The sequence below is a fragment of the Cydia fagiglandana genome, chromosome 25 (assembly GCF_963556715.1).
Source record: "Cydia fagiglandana chromosome 25, ilCydFagi1.1, whole genome shotgun sequence".
In the NCBI taxonomy this organism is placed as follows: domain Eukaryota; kingdom Metazoa; phylum Arthropoda; class Insecta; order Lepidoptera; family Tortricidae; genus Cydia; species Cydia fagiglandana.
This window is the reverse complement of record NC_085956.1, coordinates 6,301,699-6,322,159: the sequence shown is the minus strand read 5'-3', so window position 1 is coordinate 6,322,159 and position 20,461 is coordinate 6,301,699. Positions and strand designations below refer to the sequence as shown.

At 39.4% G+C, this 20,461-nt stretch overlaps 3 protein-coding genes across 3 annotated transcripts in view; 2 read left to right on the top strand and 1 right to left on the bottom strand.

Annotated features, from left to right (window-relative positions):
• LOC134676723 (uncharacterized) overlaps nucleotides 1–13,225 on the bottom strand; it is a 31,085-nt gene extending 17,860 nt beyond the window's left edge. The window contains exons 1-3 of the mRNA XM_063535109.1: nucleotides 12,010–13,225; nucleotides 9,608–9,767; nucleotides 6,168–6,288 (exon numbers count right to left, since the gene is read on the bottom strand). Of these exons, the coding sequence (XP_063391179.1) occupies nucleotides 6,168–6,288; nucleotides 9,608–9,767; nucleotides 12,010–13,124 (1,396 nt within the window). The 5' untranslated portion in view covers nucleotides 13,125–13,225. The remainder of the gene's footprint in view (nucleotides 1–6,167; nucleotides 6,289–9,607; nucleotides 9,768–12,009) is intronic.
• LOC134677163 (neuropeptide SIFamide-like) overlaps nucleotides 1–20,461 on the top strand; it is a 162,999-nt gene that overhangs the window by 35,043 nt on the left and 107,495 nt on the right. The window lies entirely within an intron of this gene.
• On the top strand, nucleotides 19,690–20,174 carry LOC134676863 (histone H2B-like). Its single transcript, XM_063535245.1, has one exon. The coding sequence runs from the start codon at nucleotides 19,699–19,701 to the stop codon at nucleotides 20,092–20,094; it is 396 nt and encodes a 131-aa protein (XP_063391315.1). The 5' UTR covers nucleotides 19,690–19,698; the 3' UTR covers nucleotides 20,095–20,174.

Below are 20,461 nucleotides of genomic sequence, written 5' to 3'. Positions count from 1 at the left end.
TTTAACCGAGTGTGATGGCCTACAACAAAGTATGCAAAGTCTCCTCTCCTTAACCTGAGCAAACCTTTCCAATGGCTGCAGTTCCAAAAATTTAGTACAGTTATCCAATTTGTGTCCCGGTGCGGAACACATAGCACAGTTGCTCACTGGCGGCACAAGGAGAGCAGGCTTAGCCTTATTCGACACTGGCTTACTATACACTGGTTTACTAGATAATGTTAACGACTTACCAACGCTGTTCTCTAATGCCTGGCTCCGCTTTTCAATAAACGAAATTAATTCCTCATAACTGGGAATTTCTGTGTTTGATTCAAGTTGCAACTCAAAAGCTTCCTTACTACTAACATCTAATTTTGACCAAAGTGCATGGAATAACATAAAGTTCCTGTCAGGCAATTGATACTTTGATAAAATTTCTAAGTTTTCCTTAAAGGTTCGACAAACTCTAACTAATTCCGATGCAGTCTTGGACTTCGCCGCCTCACAGTTTAATATTTTTTCATAAAATATACTGGCAATCACCCTTTTTTTCTCAAAATGTAATTTTAGTGTGTTATAGGCCATTAAATAATTTTCATCACATAATGGGTAATTTTTAATTAAGTCGAAAGCATGGCCGGTAACACTCGACAACAAATAGTGCAGTTTTTCTACTGCCGGGATATTTTTACTGTGAATCAGCGAGTCAAAGATCTGGATGAACGACACCCAATTCTCAATTTTCGAATCGAAAGGAACTATATTAATTTTAGGTAATTTAACACTCGAACTTGAACCGCAACTGTCACTTTTATTTAACACTTCAGGTTTTATTTCTGCTAAACGTATTTTTATGGATTTTACCATTTGTTCGAACTGTGATGATATTTCTAATTCACTTGACCTATCACCAGCTGGAATCGCCGAAAGCAATTCAATTTGAAAGGCATGAAATTCACTTTCAAGTTTAATTACATCTTGTAAACAATAACCTTGCAGATCGGAACTCTTTATATACTCCATCCGCACGAACGCATAATCCCGACCTACACGGCTCTTGTCGAAACTTTCGGACGAATCCCCACCAAGTGTCATGTTTATTTTGTAAAAATATGTATATTGAATCACTAAAACAACAACAAAACTATTTGATTCGATAACACTGATATGATAGGTTATGTTATGATTTTCAATTGACACTTGTCAAAAATGACAGCTAAAAGTTGCGTTCAGAAACGTAATTAATTCGACACACAATTTTAGTCTATGAACTAAACGCTCGATAGTTTAACTAACGGAAAAACGCCCAAGCCAAGTGTTTCAATCTTACCCTCCAATGTTTTTATGATTTTACAATGAACAATTTATTGACGAAAATTGATATTTAAAGCGAAAATAACCACGGTCACCTTACAAGTTATCCGGATCGTGGGACCAAAAAATGTTAAGGGGATTATTTTACTTCGATATTTAAAAATTATGTGGACTGTATTCAAACGAAATACGAGACGAGATACGAAACGATATACCGTGGAACTTAGGACAGGCTAGGTCAATTGGTAAAAGCACTCACCTTGCTGAGCTGTAGATGACGGTGCAGCTCTCGGTGGAGGCTGGCGCAGGCTTCTCAGACCTTCGGCTCGTCTAGACTTACCTCGAATCCGAGTTACCTGGACCAGCGTGGACACCGAAACGGAGCAGGAGCAGTGCTTCTTCAACTGATTAGCCTTCCACAATGAGTACACACAGTTTACAGACGAAATTGAATCTTTTAGATGAACCGAGACGATAATATTCGAAAATAATAACTAGCGCAGCGAGATGCGCCCGACATGTTACATTTGCGATACGAGAAGGGGAAGGTAGTATATATTTTTTTTTAAAGTTTGAACGATAATGTTGCCAGGCGAAATTATTTTAAGACTACAATCCTTAACACCCCTTAGGAAAAAAAATGTTTTTTGGACCACCCTAACATATAGTGATACTGGTGTTTTTATAAACAAACCAAGCTTTTACATTCAAAATTGTGACATTTGATGAAGTGAAACTGCTGATGATGATCAGAATGGAACTCTTCAACAACGCATAGCTCATGTTTGGGGATTTGTCCTCTTCGTTATGTTTGTTAAGCACGTTAGGTTTTTAAGTCACATTTTCGTCAAGCTCAAGTTCTAATGATGGGATACATAAGGAATCGAGGGAACTCTACAGATCTGAATGGCATTGTATAGTGACTTTTGTATTTTCATCAGGCAAACAAGGATTTACATTAAGAACAGTGGCATTTGATGAAGTGGTATTGCTGATTGTGATCAGAACGGAACTCCTCGACGACTTGTCTTTTTCTAATTGATTGTTAAGCAAGTTACCCCACTGGCAAAACAAGCAAGATTTTGAATTCGACTTCTACCTGAACCTGGACCCGGACGCGGACCCGGACTCGAGATCGCGAATTCGGACACGGACCCGTTTTCTATTTGGTTGGTGTAAATGGTGTTGGTGAATTTTTTGATTAATTCGGGCGAAAACTGGAAGGTTAGGTATCATAACACATTCGCGGACGCTCAGTCACACCAGTTGGACACCTAAATTTTGTATGGAAATATTGGGACTGTTACAGCATTCCTGTCACTACAAATATATCTTTTAGGTTTGTATATGACGCGTAATGCTATGCAAGGCGAATGCTATGCAATCCGCGTCAATATGAAGTATATTTTTTATACGCTATGTGACAACAAATGCTATACAATTCGGATGCATAAGCATGTCTGTCACATGACGTAATCAAGATGGGATTTTATATGACATCGCATGTTATAGCATTCATACATCGTGCTCGATGGACTTGATGGCTGAGACTTCTGACTTCCTAAGCGCGCGATTTTTGCTCTAAAGACTCATTTGCTGACCTCTTCAAACAATTTTCTTCTTCTGTTTTGTTCCCTCTTTGCTTATCATTGTAATATTGAGTCCATCTCATACATGCCCCATGCCAAGCACGTTCGCTGTTCATTCGACCTCAAATTATGTGATACTACCTACAAATTATGCGTTGGAGACCGGCTCTAATCTAAAGGCCCAGTCATGGGTCTCATAGCATGTTGTAGAGAGCCGAGTTGCAATGTTGAGCTCTCTTAAAATGAGAGGTTTGTTCTTCTAGCTGTAAAAGGTATACGCAGCATTTTACGCCAACACTACTTCTCAAAAGTGTCAATATGTACCGCATTACACTTTTTCAGTTCCCTGTAACGCACCGCCGCGTTAAGTTCTGGACGTAAAGCGTCCACCACTTTTCCTGCCAAGCGATGATTCACCCAACTTTATATTCTTTTTCGGATGCATCTGCACCAAATACAAGGCATGAAATATACACAGAATGATACCACAAATGCGTGTCATAAGGTGCTTACCTTGTGGGAGGTGATCATCGAGCGCCAACAGGCTATAATTCACAATTATATGACCAAAACTATGACTAGTAACGTAATTATTTCAATAATAGGTATACACATTCATGCCTCACTTTTACACATTAATCGTTATCAAAATTTTACTGTAGTATAATTAACAGCAAGTAAACACGTTTGTTTATTAAAACACAATGAAAAACTTAAAGAAATTGTAAGAAAAACATTAATTACGATTTTATAAAAATACGTCAAAATCGCTATCGCGCACGAAATTGACCCAAATTACATGTGTCCACTCCCAGACGCACCTGCCGGGCTACTAAGGGAGCTGCCATACAAAGACGAATGCTATAGCATCCGCGTCACAGAAAGGGGGGCCAATTTGGAGACGTCACAGGATAATTTTTAACTTCGATAAAACTATGTAATATGGCAGTACGCATTATTTGACTCTGGTGACTGGTAGAGGAAAAGTTGATGAATAATATTATACTGTGGTTAAGCGGATTGATAAGCATTTCAACGAAAAAATTTAAAAAGAATAACGGATGCAATAGCAGGCGCGTCACCAGGAGGAGTACAAAAACGGATGCTATGCAATCCGCGTCCGCGAACGTGATAAAATGTTCATGAAGAGAAATTGTAAGAGATGGTATCATTACCAACAACTGTGGAAAATACTGTTTGGTTACTCTTTATTTAAAAATAGCAAAATCAAATTGCATGATTTCATTTGTTTTCTCCACTGTACACAGAATAAGTAATGATGTTACTATATATGTTCAGAATATTATTTGAATAAACTTAGGATAGGATACTTAGGATAGGAAATAAAATGTGTGTTTTAATATCTTTAAACCCAATTACTAAGTAGACTGCACATACATTAAAGTCACATTAAAATTCCATTTTGCGAAATAGAGATTACAACATTTAACTTTGCAAAAGTAGATAATTGAAATATTTTAAAAGCGATAAAAATAGATTAGGTTAGATTCGAGCTACAATGACATTAGTTTGGGTTCAAGGCAAGGTTGCAGGGCCTCAACATGGGAAAAAAGGGGGAGGGACTGTTGGCCTGGCTCAGTGAGCCAGAACTCACCCACTAATCCCTACTACTGCCGTAAGCAGGTAATGAATTCCCAATGTATTAAGTTTAGGTTTAATAAATTATAAATATATTTTATTAATAACATAATAATATACAAATATGTATAAGCATAAAGTAATAAATAAGCCTACAGCTATTAATAATGTCCGTAATCTGTATAATTCTAAAATACGGATCCCTCGGATGCGGATGCTGCTTACATAATCTCGTCTGTCAAGGTGTTTCGGCAGGAAAGGCCTTGGCAGACTTATAAATTCCTGAAATGAGGGTTCATACCTACTGACTAGAATTGGTTTCATGGCGGTATCAGATGGGTTAGTGTACGGTAACCGATGGTCATCTTGCTTATAATCTCGTCTGCCAAGGTGTTTCGGCAGGAAAAATCTTGGCAGACTTATATATTTCTAAAATGGGGGTTCATACCCACCGACTGGAATTGGTTTCATGGTGGTATCAGATGGGTTAGTGTAGGGTAACCGATGCCGACCTTGCTTACATAATCTCGTCTGCCATGGTGTTACGGCAGGAAAAGCCTTGGCAGACTTATATATTCCTGAAATGAGGGTTCATACCTACCGACTGGAATTGGTTTCATGGCGGTATCAGATGGGTTAGTGTACGGTAACCGATGGTCATCTTGCTTATAATCTCGTCTGCCAAGGTGTTTCGGCAGGAAAAACCTTGGCAGACTTATATATTTCTAAAATGGGGGTTCATACCCACCGACTGGAATTGGTTTCATGGTGGTATCAGATGGGTTAGTGTAGGGTAACCGATGCCGACCTTGCTTACATAATCTCGTCTGCCATGGTGTTACGGCAGGAAAAGCCTTGGCAGACTTATATATTCCTGAAATGAGGGTTCATACCTACCGACTGGAATTGGTTTCATGGTGGTATCAGATGGGTTAGTGTAGGGTAACCGATGCCGACCTTGCTTACATAATCTCGTCTGCCAAGGTGTTTCGGCAGGAATAGCCTTGGCAGACTTATATATTCCTGACATGAGGGTTCATACCTACCGACTGGAATTGGTTTCATGGTGGTATCAGATGGGTTAAATTAGGGGTCCCGTTGGCCACCTTTGAGAGCGTCTGCCAAGCACTTCCGGCTAAAAAAATACTGGCAGACTTCGCTTTTATGTGTCTACATGTAAATTTCTAACTGCTGCCATCATTATTATTTCGGTATCAGATGGGTTAAATCAGCCCCCTTTTTTCGCACCGGAAGTGGCCTTCTTTTTCGTACTTTCGGCAAGTTCCGCCGTGGCAGACTATCGAATTCGGACTTAGCATCACTTTTATGGTTTCCCATTGTGTATTTCATCGTGGTATCAAGTCGGTTAGAAAATTTGCGGCCGGCTCTTCTACTATTACTATTTTTGGTCTTGAGTTACGTTTTGCAGTATACTTACATCTGTAACTTTTGAACGCCAAGAATAGAACCCTTTATAGAGCCGAGAATGCTATTGGAAGTGCTAGTTTATAGTATAGTAATCTTTATAATACCTACCCATGATGTTAACTTTTTTCGTGTGTTTGGGCAATACCTTCTATCACTAAGTACATTATGATGATGCCAACCAGAGCCCCCTGACGATGGGCGCCCTGGGCACGGGTTCCGTGTGCCCTTATGGCAAAGGCGATACTGATGCCAACCCACCTGAGATGTAGTTCCTGTTCGGCAGCAGCTGGTGGCGACGCGAGCGCAGCCCTAGGAGCCCCAGCAGAAAGCAGGTGAAGCCCGCGAGCACTCCGAAGTCCAGATAGTACCGTCGGCCAAGCTGCAAACAACAATTAACCAAATTAATCTAATTAAATTCGGCAGTAACTGGCCGCCCTAAACTAAAAATGAATTCTATGCACCTATAAATAGAATTCATATTGTTATAAGGTGGCCAGTATTGAAAGCTAGCCAGTTATTGAAACCTTATACTAAAATGAATTCTGTTTATATGTGAATAGAATTCATTCTACAAGCTTTGTATATATTTTTTAATTTTTTTTTTTTAGTTTCACCTGTCCGTTGTCTGAGTGATGAGTATTACTTGTCTGTCGTAATAAGTACAGCCAGCGATAAAAGCTTGAACCAAAAATGAAGTTTTTGCCAAAAACTTAATGAGTTTAGGGCGGCCAGTTATTAAAACTGGCCATTTACTGGCGAATTACTCTACTCAATGTTACACAACAGTAAAAAATTAAGAATAAAACTATTTTTTTTAATCAGTTACAGAAATATCAATTGGGGATTGCAAAATGATGACTGATGCTAGACTGATGATGTAGAACGAGGCAACCGACAACATTTTCTATAACAGGCGACCGATGGTCACGTGATGGTTTCTATAGAAAACGAAGTGTCTGATGTCCCGGCCCGGTCCCGGGCCGTTCTAACGTGAGTCATCCTTAAAACGATCGCAACACTCATGCATTTTAAACAGTCCCTACCTAGTTAAGTTTTATTTGATTCTTACCGTACCTATATACATCATATAGAAGCTAAGTCCAGTAGTGAGTCCACCGCTCAGAGTGAGCATCAATGCCGCTATAGTGAGTGACGCGGCGGCAGCGCTCATGGTTTTTATATGGATTGTCTCTATGTGTGTGTTGGTACTGTTGGTTGATTCTTACCGTATACATCATATAAAAGCTAAGTCCAGTAGTGAGTCCACCGCTCAGAGTGAGCATCAAAGCCGCTATAGTGAGTGACGCGGCGGCAGCACTCATGGTTTTCATATGGATTGTCTCTATGTGTGTTTGTTGATCCTTACCGTATACATCATATAAAAGCTAAGTCCAGTAGTGAGTCCACCGCTGAGAGTGAGCATCAAAGCCGCTATAGTGAGTGACGCGGCGGCAGCACTCATGGTTTTCATATAGATTGATATTGTCTCTATGTGAGTGTTTGTTGATCCTTACCGTATACATCATATAAAAGCTAAGTCCAGTAGTGAGTCCACCACTCAGAGTGAGCATCAAAGCCGCTATAGTGAGTGACGCGGCGGCAGCACTCATGGTTTTCATATAGATTGATATTGTCTCTATGTGAGTGTTTGTTGATCCTTACCGTATACATCATATAAAAGCTAAGTCCAGTAGTGAGTCCACCGCTCAGAGTGAGCATCAAAGCCGCTATAGTGAGTGACGCGGCGGCAGCGCTCATGGTTTTTATATGGATTGTCTCTATGTGTGTGTTGGTACTGTTGGTTGATTCTTACCGTATACATCATATAAAAGCTAAGTCCAGTAGTGAGTCCACCGCTGAGAGTGAGCATCAAAGCCGCTATAGTGAGTGACGCGGCGGCAGCACTCATGGTTTTCATATAGATTGATATTGTCTCTATGTGTGTGTTTGTTGATCCTTACCGTATACATCATATAAAAGCTAAGTCCAGTAGTGAGTCCACCGCTCAGAGTGAGCATCAATGCCGCTATAGTGAGTGACACGGCGGCAGCGCTCATGGTTTTTATATGGATTGTCTCTATGTGTGTGTTGGTACTGTTGGTTGATTCTTACCGTATACATCATATAAAAGCTAAGTCCAGTAGTGAGTCCACCGCTGAGAGTGAGCATCAAAGCCGCTATAGTGAGTGACGCGGCGGCAGCACTCATGGTTTTCATATGGATTGTCTCTATGTGTGTTTGTTGATCCTTACCGTATACATCATATAAAAGCTAAGTCCAGTAGTGAGTCCACCGCTCAGAGTGAGCATCAAAGCCGCTATAGTGAGTGACGCGGCGGCAGCACTCATGGTTTTCATATAGATTGATATTGTCTCTATGTGTGTGTTTGTTGATCCTTACCGTATACATCATATAAAAGCTAAGTCCAGTAGTGAGTCCACCGCTGAGAGTGAGCATCAAAGCCGCTATAGTGAGTGACGCGGCGGCAGCACTCATGGTTTTCATATAGATTGATATTGTCTCTATGTGTGTGTTTGTTGATCCTTACCGTATACATCATATAGAAGCTAAGTCCAGTAGTGAGTCCACCGCTCAGAGTGAGCATCAAAGCCGCTATAGTGAGTGACGCGGCGGCAGCACTCATGGTTTTCATATGGATTGTCTCTATGTGTGTTTGTTGATCCTTACCGTATACATCATATAGAAGCTAAGTCCAGTAGTGAGTCCACCACTCAGAGTGAGCATCAAAGCCGCTATAGTGAGTGACGCGGCGGCAGCACTCATGGTTTTCATATGGATTGTCTCTATGTGTATTTGTTGATCCTTACCGTATACATCATATAGAAGCTAAGTCCAGTAGTGAGTCCACCACTCAGAGTGAGCATCAAAGCCGCTATAGTGAGTGACGCGGCGGCAGCACTCATGGTTTTCATATGGATTGTCTCTATGTGTGTTTGTTGATCCTTACCGTATACATCATATAGAAGCTAAGTCCAGTAGTGAGTCCACCACTCAGAGTGAGCATCAAAGCCGCTATAGTGAGTGACGCGGCGGCAGCACTCATGGTTTTCATATGGATTGTCTCTATGTGTGTTTGTTGATCCTTACCGTATACATCATATAGAAGCTAAGTCCAGTAGTGAGTCCACCGCTGAGAGTGAGCATCTAAGCCGCTATAGTGAGTGACGCGGTGGCAGCACTCATGGTTTTCATATAGATTGTCTCTATGTGTGTGTTGGTACTGTTGGTTGATTCTTACCGTATACATCATATAAAAGCTAAGTCCAGTAGTGAGTCCACCGCTGAGAGTGAGCATCAAAGCCGCTATAGTGAGTGACGCGGCGGCAGCACTCATGGTTTTCATATGGATTGTCTCTATGTGTGTTTGTTGATCCTTACCGTATACATCATATAGAAGCTAAGTCCAGTAGTGAGTCCACCGCTGAGAGTGAGCATCAAAGCCGCTATAGTGAGTGACGCGGCGGCAGAGCTTATGGTTTTCATATAGATTGATATTGTCTCTATGTGTGTGTTTGTTGATCCTTACCGTATACATCATATAGAAGCTAAGTCCAGTAGTGAGTCCACCGCTCAGAGTGAGCATCAAAGCCGCTATAGTGAGTGACGCGGCGGCAGCGCTCATGGTTTTTATATGGATTGTCTCTATGTGTGTGTTGGTACTGTTGGTTGATTCTTACCGTATACATCATATAAAAGCTAAGTCCAGTAGTGAGTCCACCGCTCAGAGTGAGCATCAAAGCCGCTATAGTGAGTGACGCGGCGGCAGCACTCATGGTTTTCGTGCTGTTGAAGGACTTGTATGTCTCTTCGGAGTACACTGATGGTGGTGCTGCTACCCTGAAACGGTTTAAAAGTGAGTGACACTCACAACGGCCCTCATAGGACGATTGCCTTTACCGGTTGTTTCCGTTATCTCGCGACCAAATGCTGGAATGATATCCCTCCGCCTTTAAGACAACTTAAATCCAAAAAAACATTTAAAAACCACTTTAAAAAACTTCTCCTTGAAAAACAAACCGCTGGGATTCCATTCGGCTATTTGGTTGCAGATTTTAGGATATAACATGGTGAGGCTGATGTCACACAACTGGGAGACTTACACAGTACACACGGGTCGATTTTACCTACTAACTATTTTATTAAAAATTATCACACGACATGCACATATCACACTTACACTGTACGATTGTTTCCGACGTACGTAAATACTTCTACATAAATATAATATTTGTTGTGACCTGGGTTCCGGCAGAAAATCAGTGCTTTGCTCGAAAGAGCGAAGCGTACCACTGAGCCGTGACCCTTTTGTCCTGCTGCAACGCACACAGTTTGTACCTACCTACTTTTATAAAATTTTACTTTTGTACCTACTCATTTCTATGCTATTTTCTTTGTAACTCAATTTTCTTTGTTAGTGTAATAATTATTGTTTTTTCTTTCTGTTATGATGTGTTTAAAATTATATTGTGTGTCATTGCAGCTGTCAAATAAATGATTTATCTATCTATCTATCTATCTAAAAGTTTAGACATTATTTTCTTGTATACCGGTGAAATGAAGCCCTAAAAGACCTGTCCAACCCCAGTGGTAGGTGTACTCAACTGGCGAGAAGTGACGCAGAATAGGGTAGAGTAGCTCTTGTGTTAGAGGCTAAAAGATCCATTTTTTGGTCACTGAGTCATTGTACAGTGTATATAAGTAGGTAATATGGGGCATTATCTATGAAAAGGGACCTTATTGTCGATGGCGCTTACGCCGCACAGCGTCGCGCGGCATTGTATTTATATCAGAGCATTGTTAATAATGGCGTAAGCACCATCGACAATAAGGTCCCTTTTCATAGATAATGTCACATATGTGGTTTACTAACGAATGGGCCAAAATCGTTTCCCAAAGTATCACATCCCAAACTATGTTTCCCAAATTATCATTTCCCAAAAAAATGTTTGGCAAAACAACTTATCGCAAATTTTCAGTTAGCAATAGTCTTTTTTGCCAAGTTATTGTTTAGCAAATAATTACTTGGACAAGTTTCATTTTACCAAATATTATTTAGTCAAATGTATCATTAAGCATAACTTATATGTCCCAAAATATTGCATGGCATACAATTTACATACCAATAAAGTGGAGGCTGCAGTGGAGTTTGCGAATTTTATTTGTCTAGTATTTAACTGATCATTACATATACATAGTAAAATGTAACGTAAAAAAAAAAAACATTCTTACTGCCAAAAATATGTAGTAAATGATCACTAAAATTAAAACTCCATTTTAATGTAAAATTACAACCAAATTTGTTACATCTTGCTATTCTATTAAAGCAAATAACACCAAAGTAATCATTATAACCCAAAAATAGTAAAAAACCACCAATATTTAAACCACATTTTAGTTAAAAATGTCAAGCAAATTTTTTACATCTCGTTATTCTATTAAATTAATTATTCCACTTCGATGACCTTTTTCTAGTACATAGTATTTCGTTTCCGTAAGGATCGCAGTTCTAACCTAACCTACCCACTTTTCTAATAGCATTTCGATTTTGTGAGGGTCACAGTTCTAACCTAACCTAACCCACTTTTCTGATAGCGGTTCCGGTTTGTGAGGATCGCAGTTTAAACCTAACCCAACCACCCAAATTACGTAGAATTTAACGTACCTATATTAACATAACAAAAAGTACAAATTTTTGTCAAATTTGCGAAGTGACAATTTTGACCAAACATCTTTTTGGAATATAATATTAGACAATAAAAAACGTTTGCTAAATAAGTTTTTGTCCTAATAACATTTGACAAAGTAAAATCATGCCAAATGATAATTTGACCAAATAAATTATATGCGAAGTGTAACTTTGCTAAAGGTTCCTTTGGGAAATGAAACTATTGCGATAAGTTTGTTGGGAAGTGAAATTTGGCGAAATGTATTTGGCCGAAACGAAAGTACACCCACATATGTGTCAATCACAGACCCTGTGGTATCAACAAGTAGTAGAAATATTTAGACGAGATCTTGATCTACCTACTATTTAATACACGAAACAGAAGTAATCTAATTTAGTTCTTTAGGTACTCACCTGGGCACAATAACCGCTGTACTTTTCTTCTCCTTCTTCGGACTTCTTCTTTCATACTCCCTCCTACTCTCCCTACTCATCTCTCTCCTGTCCATATCAAAACTTCGTTCCCGACTCTTCTCCCTAAAACTAGTCACAAACACATCATGCCTTTCAAACTCTTCTGGAGTCCCGTAATGTAACTTCTGTTGCGCTTTAGGGGATATAGGAGACGTGGCATTTCTTGGCGACGTCAAGTTAGCACAAGATTTTGACGGTGTAACTCCATGAGTCGGTGTACTGTGCATAATCTTTTGAGGAGTGCCTGTATAGCGATTAGGACTTGTAGCCTTATTAGGAGTTATCCTTACAGACGGTTGGCTGGCATAGCTCTTTAATTTCCTAGGCGTTGACAGCAGTTCATGTAGTTTCTGTGTCGCTATTATATTCTTCTTCGTCATTACAGGGCTGGATATGGTAACACTGTGTTTTTTAACTGGTTCATCATCGTCTGAAGGTACAATTGCGTATCTATGCGTCTTTCCATTGACAGTTTTTACGATTTCAGTTGGTATTTCTTTCAATTCGTGTTCATCTGGCGCGTCGACATTATATTCTTCTATTTCGTTGGCATTCGCTTCTATTATCCTCTTTTTCGTTGGAGAATAGTCTGCTAGATCATCGAAATCGTCTCTAATAACTTCGTATCTGTGTTTAACACGGCTGTCTTCTAAACCATCATCGCTTTCAGCGTTTCTATCGTATTTAGTCTTCTGTATTTTAAATTGTGCCATTTCTAAGTCTTCGCTTCTTGTCCTACATCTCACAGGAGTTCGTGTAGGCTTACACATCAAGGAAGACTGCCTATGGAACTGTTTTTGGAACTTCGGTGGTTTCGGCGGCAATTCTGGAGGCTCATCTCTGTTTCTCATAGCGCCTGCTGGCGATATCCTTAGAGGATTATCAGAAATGTCTGTCCTAAGTATCCTGTTGCTGTATTCGACTTTTCTTGGTGAATTTCCTCCCAGCGGGGACATTCTTCTGTCCGGACTTTTGACATATTTGGTGTAAGCTTCGCTCTGCCCGCAAAAGGCGGGGTTTGAGTAATATTTATATACTATTTTAGGCGAATCCATGTTATAAGCGTAAGGTTTCCCCGAGTGCGTGGTTCCGTTGGGTTTCTTAGAAAGGGGTGTGCTTCAAAGCATGACCGTTAAGGTATTGTGCTCTCTTCCTGTTATTATTATTCCAAAGTCACAATGCTTCACGTAAGTATTTTATTTCAAAAGATCTCTAAGCACTTGACTTTCCCGTTCACTTTTTCAAATTTTAACGATCACTTTTTAAGAACGCAACTTTCACTTCACTTTTTAAACTTAATTCTTAAATTATTCACTATAAGTACGTATTATCTTAATCTCTGTTTATTACACTTTTTCTAGCCTATATTATTACTTCACTATATTATTATTACTTTATAATTATTAATAATGTACACGTATGTCTCGTTCAACGGATTACCGTCAACTGTTCCTTTTTCAAAAAAACTTGGGGTCGCCGCGTACGCGCACCCTTATGGCACGCGCTATTCGAAATTCAAATAAAACTACCGTTAAACCAAATCGAATCCTGTTACCTTAACATTAAGATTGATTTTAAATTGATATTGTACTTGTTATGCTGTTATATTTGTATCCGATTTCAAAAGGATGTAAGTAGTGTTTTGTTCATTCGGTTTTGAGTCGTGTGTAACTCACATAAGGTTGGTATTAGCATAGTTAGCTGTTGTTATTGTGTCGTTGTGTCTGTCTGTGTGTTGTGCAATTATTGAATAAGACCGGTGAGCGGAAACACAGAGGGAATGCCTTAGGGATCCTTTAGTAGGGTTTTTAAAATAGCGACGGTTTGTATAGTTCGTTTTTTAGCATTAGAAATAAGGTAAACAATCTTGATGTGTCTATTAATTGAAAAACACATTTTAAAATTAAGTCACGGCAAATATGTAACAATTATGAATCTAATACGATTATTTATATTCTTCTGCTTTCATAAGTAATAGTTACTGATTTTTAAAACGCGTTTTTCAATTAAAAGACGTGTCAAGATCGCTTACCTTCTTTCTAATGCTAAAAAAACGAACTGTAATATTATTTTTTGCTGGTTTTATTTGACTCCTCGATAAGAGAAGTAGCTTAGCAATCGAAAGTATAGGTATAGGTGTATGTACCTATGTTAAGTCGTTTGTATAGGTATGTACAGTCAGCAGCAGAAGTTGCTAAGCGGGTAAGGTGTTCAAAATTACATTTGACACGCTCTTATTCTCTTAACAATAAAGTAGCTAGCGTCAAGACCATTTTGAACACCTCGCCCGCTTAGCAACTGCTACTGACTGTACCTAAATAATTTAAAAAATCCCTCTAAATACCTAGAACAGGTACCTATAAGTACCTACATAGGGGAGCTCGGGAGACTTGGCTCATTGGGCCACAGACCATCAGTTTTAACTGCACAGTTTTAACTGTTCAGTCAAACTGTTCAGTTAAAACTTTATATAATGAAATTTCGATTAGATCGTCAGTTCAACTGCACAGTTCAAGATTTGCCTACACACGTACGTTTTAACTGAACAGTTTGACTGAACAGTTAAAACTGTGCAGTTAAAACTGATGGTCTGTGGCCCGCTTAAACGTTTCAATTTGACGTTCATGGTGACACTTCCACACTATGTGCAGAAGCTTGCGGCCCTATTCGAACTTTAAGATACGTCAGCTAATAGATCTTGAAACGATATGGATTAGATATGTCAGTGTCAAATGTGACGTTTCTTCAAACAAATACGTCACTTTTGACACTGACACATCTAATCCATATTGTTTCTAAATCTATTAATTGACATATCATAAATTAAGTTCGAGTAGGTTTATATTTACAAGTTTTTGGCGGTGTCCAGTCATCATCATCATCATCTCAGCCTATATACGTCCCACTGCTGGGCACAGGCCTCCTCTCGAGCGCGAGAGGGCTCGGGCTATAGTCCCCACGCTAGCCCAATGCGGATTGGGGACTTCACATACACCTTTGAATTTCTTCGCAGATGTATGCAGGTTTCCTCACGATGTTTTCCTTCACCGAAAAGCGACTGGTAAATATCAAATGATATTTCGTACATAAGTTCCGAAAAACTCATTGGTACGAGCCGGGGTTTGAACCTGCGACCTCCGGATTGCAAGTCGCACGCTCTTACCGCTAGGCCACCAGCGCTCCAGTCCAGTCCAGTCATATGGAACACAAAAACAACCGGCCATGGACATCCTCACCTGCCGCGCAGATGCATCTATCTTTCTCTCTCACTCGTCTTCTTTCTCACTCACACTAGGGCAGAGGTCAGTACGGTCAGTAATAATATCCCTGACCATTTTAGTACCTTGTCGCTGTTACTGGTTTCAGTTGTTTAGCTGATGTGATACTGTCAAGTTGGTATGACAAAGTTGTAAAATGTAAAGGGATTTTAGGCGAGTAATAAAATTGCAAGTTTTATGGGGTGGCTAACCAAGGGTGACCATTTGGTTATTACTTTCTTAGTTAAATTGCAAAGCAGGTTATGTGAGATTGTTTTTAATATCTGTGCTATTGACGATATGGATTCTAAGACTTTTAAATAACTTACATTATTATAAAACAGAGTCTCCCGCCGCGTCTGTCTGTCTGTCTGTATGCTCGCGGTAAACTCGAAAACTACTGAACGAATTTTCATGCGGTTTTCACCTATAAATAGTATCAATAGAGAGTTCTTGAGGAAGGTTCAGGTATAAAAAAAAACCATTGTGGTCTAAATAAAAAAAAAGTATATAATTTATTAAGACTTACCAGTGTGAAGTCCCTATTTATATTAGTAATATAAATTTATAGATACCTAGATAGAATAAGTACTCTTTATTAGCACACCTCAGTAAAAGATACAGATAAGGAAAGACAATTAAATAAAAATATGTAAGTAAGTAAAACACTTTATTGTACAAAAAACAAAACAAAACAGGAAAAATAACATTCGTCATTAGTACAAACGCGAACTAGTCCCTTAACTTAAAAACATGTACATACAAATAAAATAAAATATACAATAATACATCCACGAAGAAATTCAAAGGTGTAGGTAGGTACCTATGTGAAGTTCCCAACCCGCATTGGGCCAGCGTGGGTCTATAGCCCAAAACCCTCTCTTGAGAGAAGGCCTGTGCCCAGCAGTGGGACGTATATAGGCTAAATTATTATTATTTTTTATTATTTTATATAAAATAATATAAATTAAACTTTTGTGGTCAATCATGGCTAAATTTAAACATGGTGGTCAATATTATTATGTCATTCGGGCTACGGCCAAGGTCGCGATATCGGTCCTTTGTGAAACAGGAGACGATCGATAATCCAGGCGCCCGCGCATGCGGGACAGCGATCGACAACCTTGTTGTATTAACCATTTAATAAAGCAAATTAACGTGAAAGCAGGCGGGTCTCACTCCGCGATTTCGTCGCTTTGCTACAGGTAGCTAAAAGTACATCCGTTCGGCCCCAATTTTGGGGTTTGCCATAAGCCGCGCGTGGCGCTGTCGCCACCTAGCGGCCATATCTGTGCTGATCGTAACAGACGCGTTTTGTTAGAGAGTGAGTGTTCTGTACTTAGTACTATTATTTATTCTGTGGTGAAAGTTTATATGATAATACATATCGATGTTTGGTTTGTTCCTCCTGCACACGTAAACGGCAGTTTGGATTTCGATGAAATTTCCGGACGCAGCGAATTTTGCATACCCTTGCCTTCTAACCCACCAAAGTAGCAATTAACTGCCAGAAGATGTCAACAAGTGCGTCTTGCAAACCGGAATTCATTAAATTAATTGAATGTTGAAAGGATTTCTTAAAAGTTTTTTTTTAGCCTGGTTAAGTGTCCCACTGCTGGTTTTGTGTCTCAAAAGTTATGCACTAAATTTTATTTGACATATGAGTCGCTTAACTTCAAACTCGGGTAAATCCATCTGTCAGATTATGCGATTTTGGTATTAAGAAAACGTAATAGGGTAGATATTTGCTGAGAGGGTCCAATGGATTTACCCGAGTTTGAAGTTAAGCGACACATATACCCAGTTGATCTTCGGTGAGGGAATACCTACATCGATAGATTTGTGATACATAGAAACGAAATACCAAAGGAAATTGGCTTTAATTAACTAGAAGTATGCATAAGATAAATTAGACATATAGGATAGACACTAGGTTTCTAAAACACGTATGTCAATATCATAGACAATATGTAGAAGGCAGAACGAGATTATATGTCAATTTGTGAAGCAATACAACGATGTGCGGAGTGTAAATAGGTACCAATAAAAAGGAGGGTTTCTAAAAGTGTAGTCCACGTCCCGGATCCCTTAGGGGTCCGTAGCATGTTTATCAGGGTTTATGTGTATTATGTTAAGTGAACATACTTAAAATTAGGAAATCTTATAGTCTTATACTTATAATTATCTTGTAGTTTATCTTAATCTTATAGTACCTAAACTTGACGACACCTAAATGTAATTCTTTACCTTATAGCTCCTCTACACGATGGGCCAGCGCCGGCCACTCCGAGGGACGCAACCATACGGTAGAATGAGATAGCAATATTACTTACTCCCTATAAATGCGTCCCTTGGAGTGGCCGTCGTTGGCCCATCGTGTAGATGTACAGGGGTCCGTGAGAATTTTGAAAATGGTCCGTGACTGCAAAAAGTTTAAGAAAAGGACTTCAACTTGCAATATTAGTTGTAGTTAATTATGCCACACGGCCATGCAGCCATTGGATTTTCTACTTTCAATCCCTTGCCATCAGTGCGGGACCCCTGCCCGCAGCTGCGCGCGCAGCTGCTCGCGACCGTTACTGGCGCGTGCGCCGTGCGCACCATCCCCGAAATCCATTCATAGTTCATACACCTCGGTGCTAAAGTTAAAAGGGCGTAACAGACAAGGATGGGGTGGTAAGATGAGTCGTTTTGTGTATGTACGTTATATGCACTTTTACGTTAATGACGTCACATTCTAGCTAGACGGTTTGACACCTCTCATAGATAAGTTTGTACAGTCACCAGCAATAATATGTTACTCTTCGAAGGCCGCAAAAATATGTGACACGCTCTTATGGCTCTACAAATAAGATCGTGTCAGATTTATTTGCGGCCTTCGTAGAGTAACATATTATTGCAGGTGACTGTACGCAGGTATCTGTAGATACCTGCAATTATATGTTACACAACGAAGGCAGCAAAAATATCTGACACATCTTATTTCTTATTTGATCCATAAGAGCGTGTCACATATTTTTGGGGCCTTCGAAGAGTAACACATTATTTTATGTTTTAACAAGCAGAAACCACGTCTGCAAACGATGCTAGATGTATAAATTTAAAAGTGGAAAAATTACTGTCTTTGGCGAGACTTGAACTCACGGCCTCTGGATAACATCAGGCGTGGCTCACTCCGCGATTTCGTCGCTTTGCTACAGGTAGCTAAAAGTACATCCGTTCCGCCCCAATTTTGGGGAAAGTCATAAGCAGCGCGTGGCGCTGTCGCCACCTAGCGGCCATATCTGTCCTGATCGTAACAGACGCGTTTTGTTAGAGAGTGAGTCTTCTGTACCTAGTACTATTATTTATTCTGTGATAACATATTATTGCAGGTGACAGTACCTATGGCTACCACCGGTTTCAAACGTATTGAATCAATTTGTAATCTTCCACGACAGTGCTTATTGAGTAGGTATCTAGGTATGTACATATACCATGTATCTCTAGTAGTCAAAGCAACAAGGTTCTATAGGAATCGAATTAGTCGACTGTACCTATTTAATAAGAGTGTTTTTAGGGTTCCGTACCCAAAGGGTAAAACGGGACCCTATTACTGAGACTTCGCTGTCTGTCCGTCAGTCTGTCACCAGGCTGTATCTCACGAACCGTGATAGCTAGACAGTTGAAATTTTCACAGATGATGTATTTCTGTTGCCGCTATAACAACAAATACTAAAAACAGAATAAAATAAAGATTTAAATGGGGCTCCCATACAACAAACGTGATTTTTGACCAAAGTTAAGCAACGTCGGGAGTGGTCAGTACTTGGATGGGTGACCGTTTTTTTTGCTTTTTTTTGTTTTGTTTTTTTGCATTATGGTACGGAACCCTTCATGCGCGAGTCCGACTCGAACTTGCCCGGTTTTTTTTATTGGAGAATATATTTTTCACCAACGCTTTAAGAAACAAATGTTATACTAAGTATCTACTGTACTTATGTGTACTACTACCTACACCCTACTGCTGTTCATATGCCTAACTTTAGTAGGCTTGCTTTGTAGTAATAGATAAAGATTTAAAACTATAATTTTTAAATTACTTAATACTGAAATGGGAATATAAAACGATAATATATGCACATACTAAATTAACATACAGCATAAAATAACATGTTAAGACTGTGGGGTAGTTTAAAACGGCATATTTTTATTCTACCCATCAAATCATTCAATGATTTCAAGAAGCCGTTCTCTTTCGTGATTGGCCCACGAATTTCTCCGTAGTCCTATAAAACCCGGTCATTTGCTGCCGACAGCTTAATACGCGAATTCATTCCGAATCTTACACTTGTCGTAATAGTAGATTGCAAATTATAAATATAAAAACAAAATGGCGCCCGTCAAAGTTCCGAAGAAAGCTCTCAAGTCCATGGAGCCAGGAGGCGGTATAATCCCGAAAAAGAAGGAGAAGAAGATGGCAAGAAAGAACTACGACAGCTTCTCAATATACCTCTTCAAAGTTTTAAAATCGTGTACAGAAATTAACGTTGGAATCTCTAGAAAAAGCATCTTAATCATGAACAATTTCGTCAATGATATTTTAGAACAGATCGCGTGTGAAGCTGGGAGATTAATAGCGCATGGAAAGAAGACTACTTTAAGCGAGAACGAAATAAGAACGGCCACAAAACTACTCATTCCTGGCGAGCTGGGAAAGCACGCATTGCTGGAGGGCGAGAAAGCACTACGCAACTACAAGAACAACTCAAACAGCCAGAGTTATTAATTTTAGTTAATGTATGAAATCTATATTTGAAGTTGATTATTTGCAATTGTTGACATGAATGGCCCTTTTTAGGGCCGCAATTGTCTGTTTCTATTAAACACAGTCGATCGATCGTTCAATAACACAACTATTGCCCACAGGAGAGAAAAATGTACAGTTCGCGCGAACACACTAGTTTTCTCTCCTGTGGGCAATAGTTAACAGCTTGTGGGCATGTAAGTAATGATTATAAGAAAATTAACCTTTATATAGCCCTTAACTCTTGTGTATGTCTACAGGAAAGACGTAAAAGTTTTATGTTTGACCCGAATCTTGATTTTACAATTTCCAGGTTTTTATTCAGTAGCAAATTTTGGAAAAAAGCATA

Bases quoted from the DNA above. Each gene is read 5' to 3' on its own strand.
- LOC134676863 (XM_063535245.1), top strand. From the start codon at position 19,699: ATGGCGCCCGTCAAAGTTCCGAAGAAAGCTCTCAAGTCCATGGAGCCA.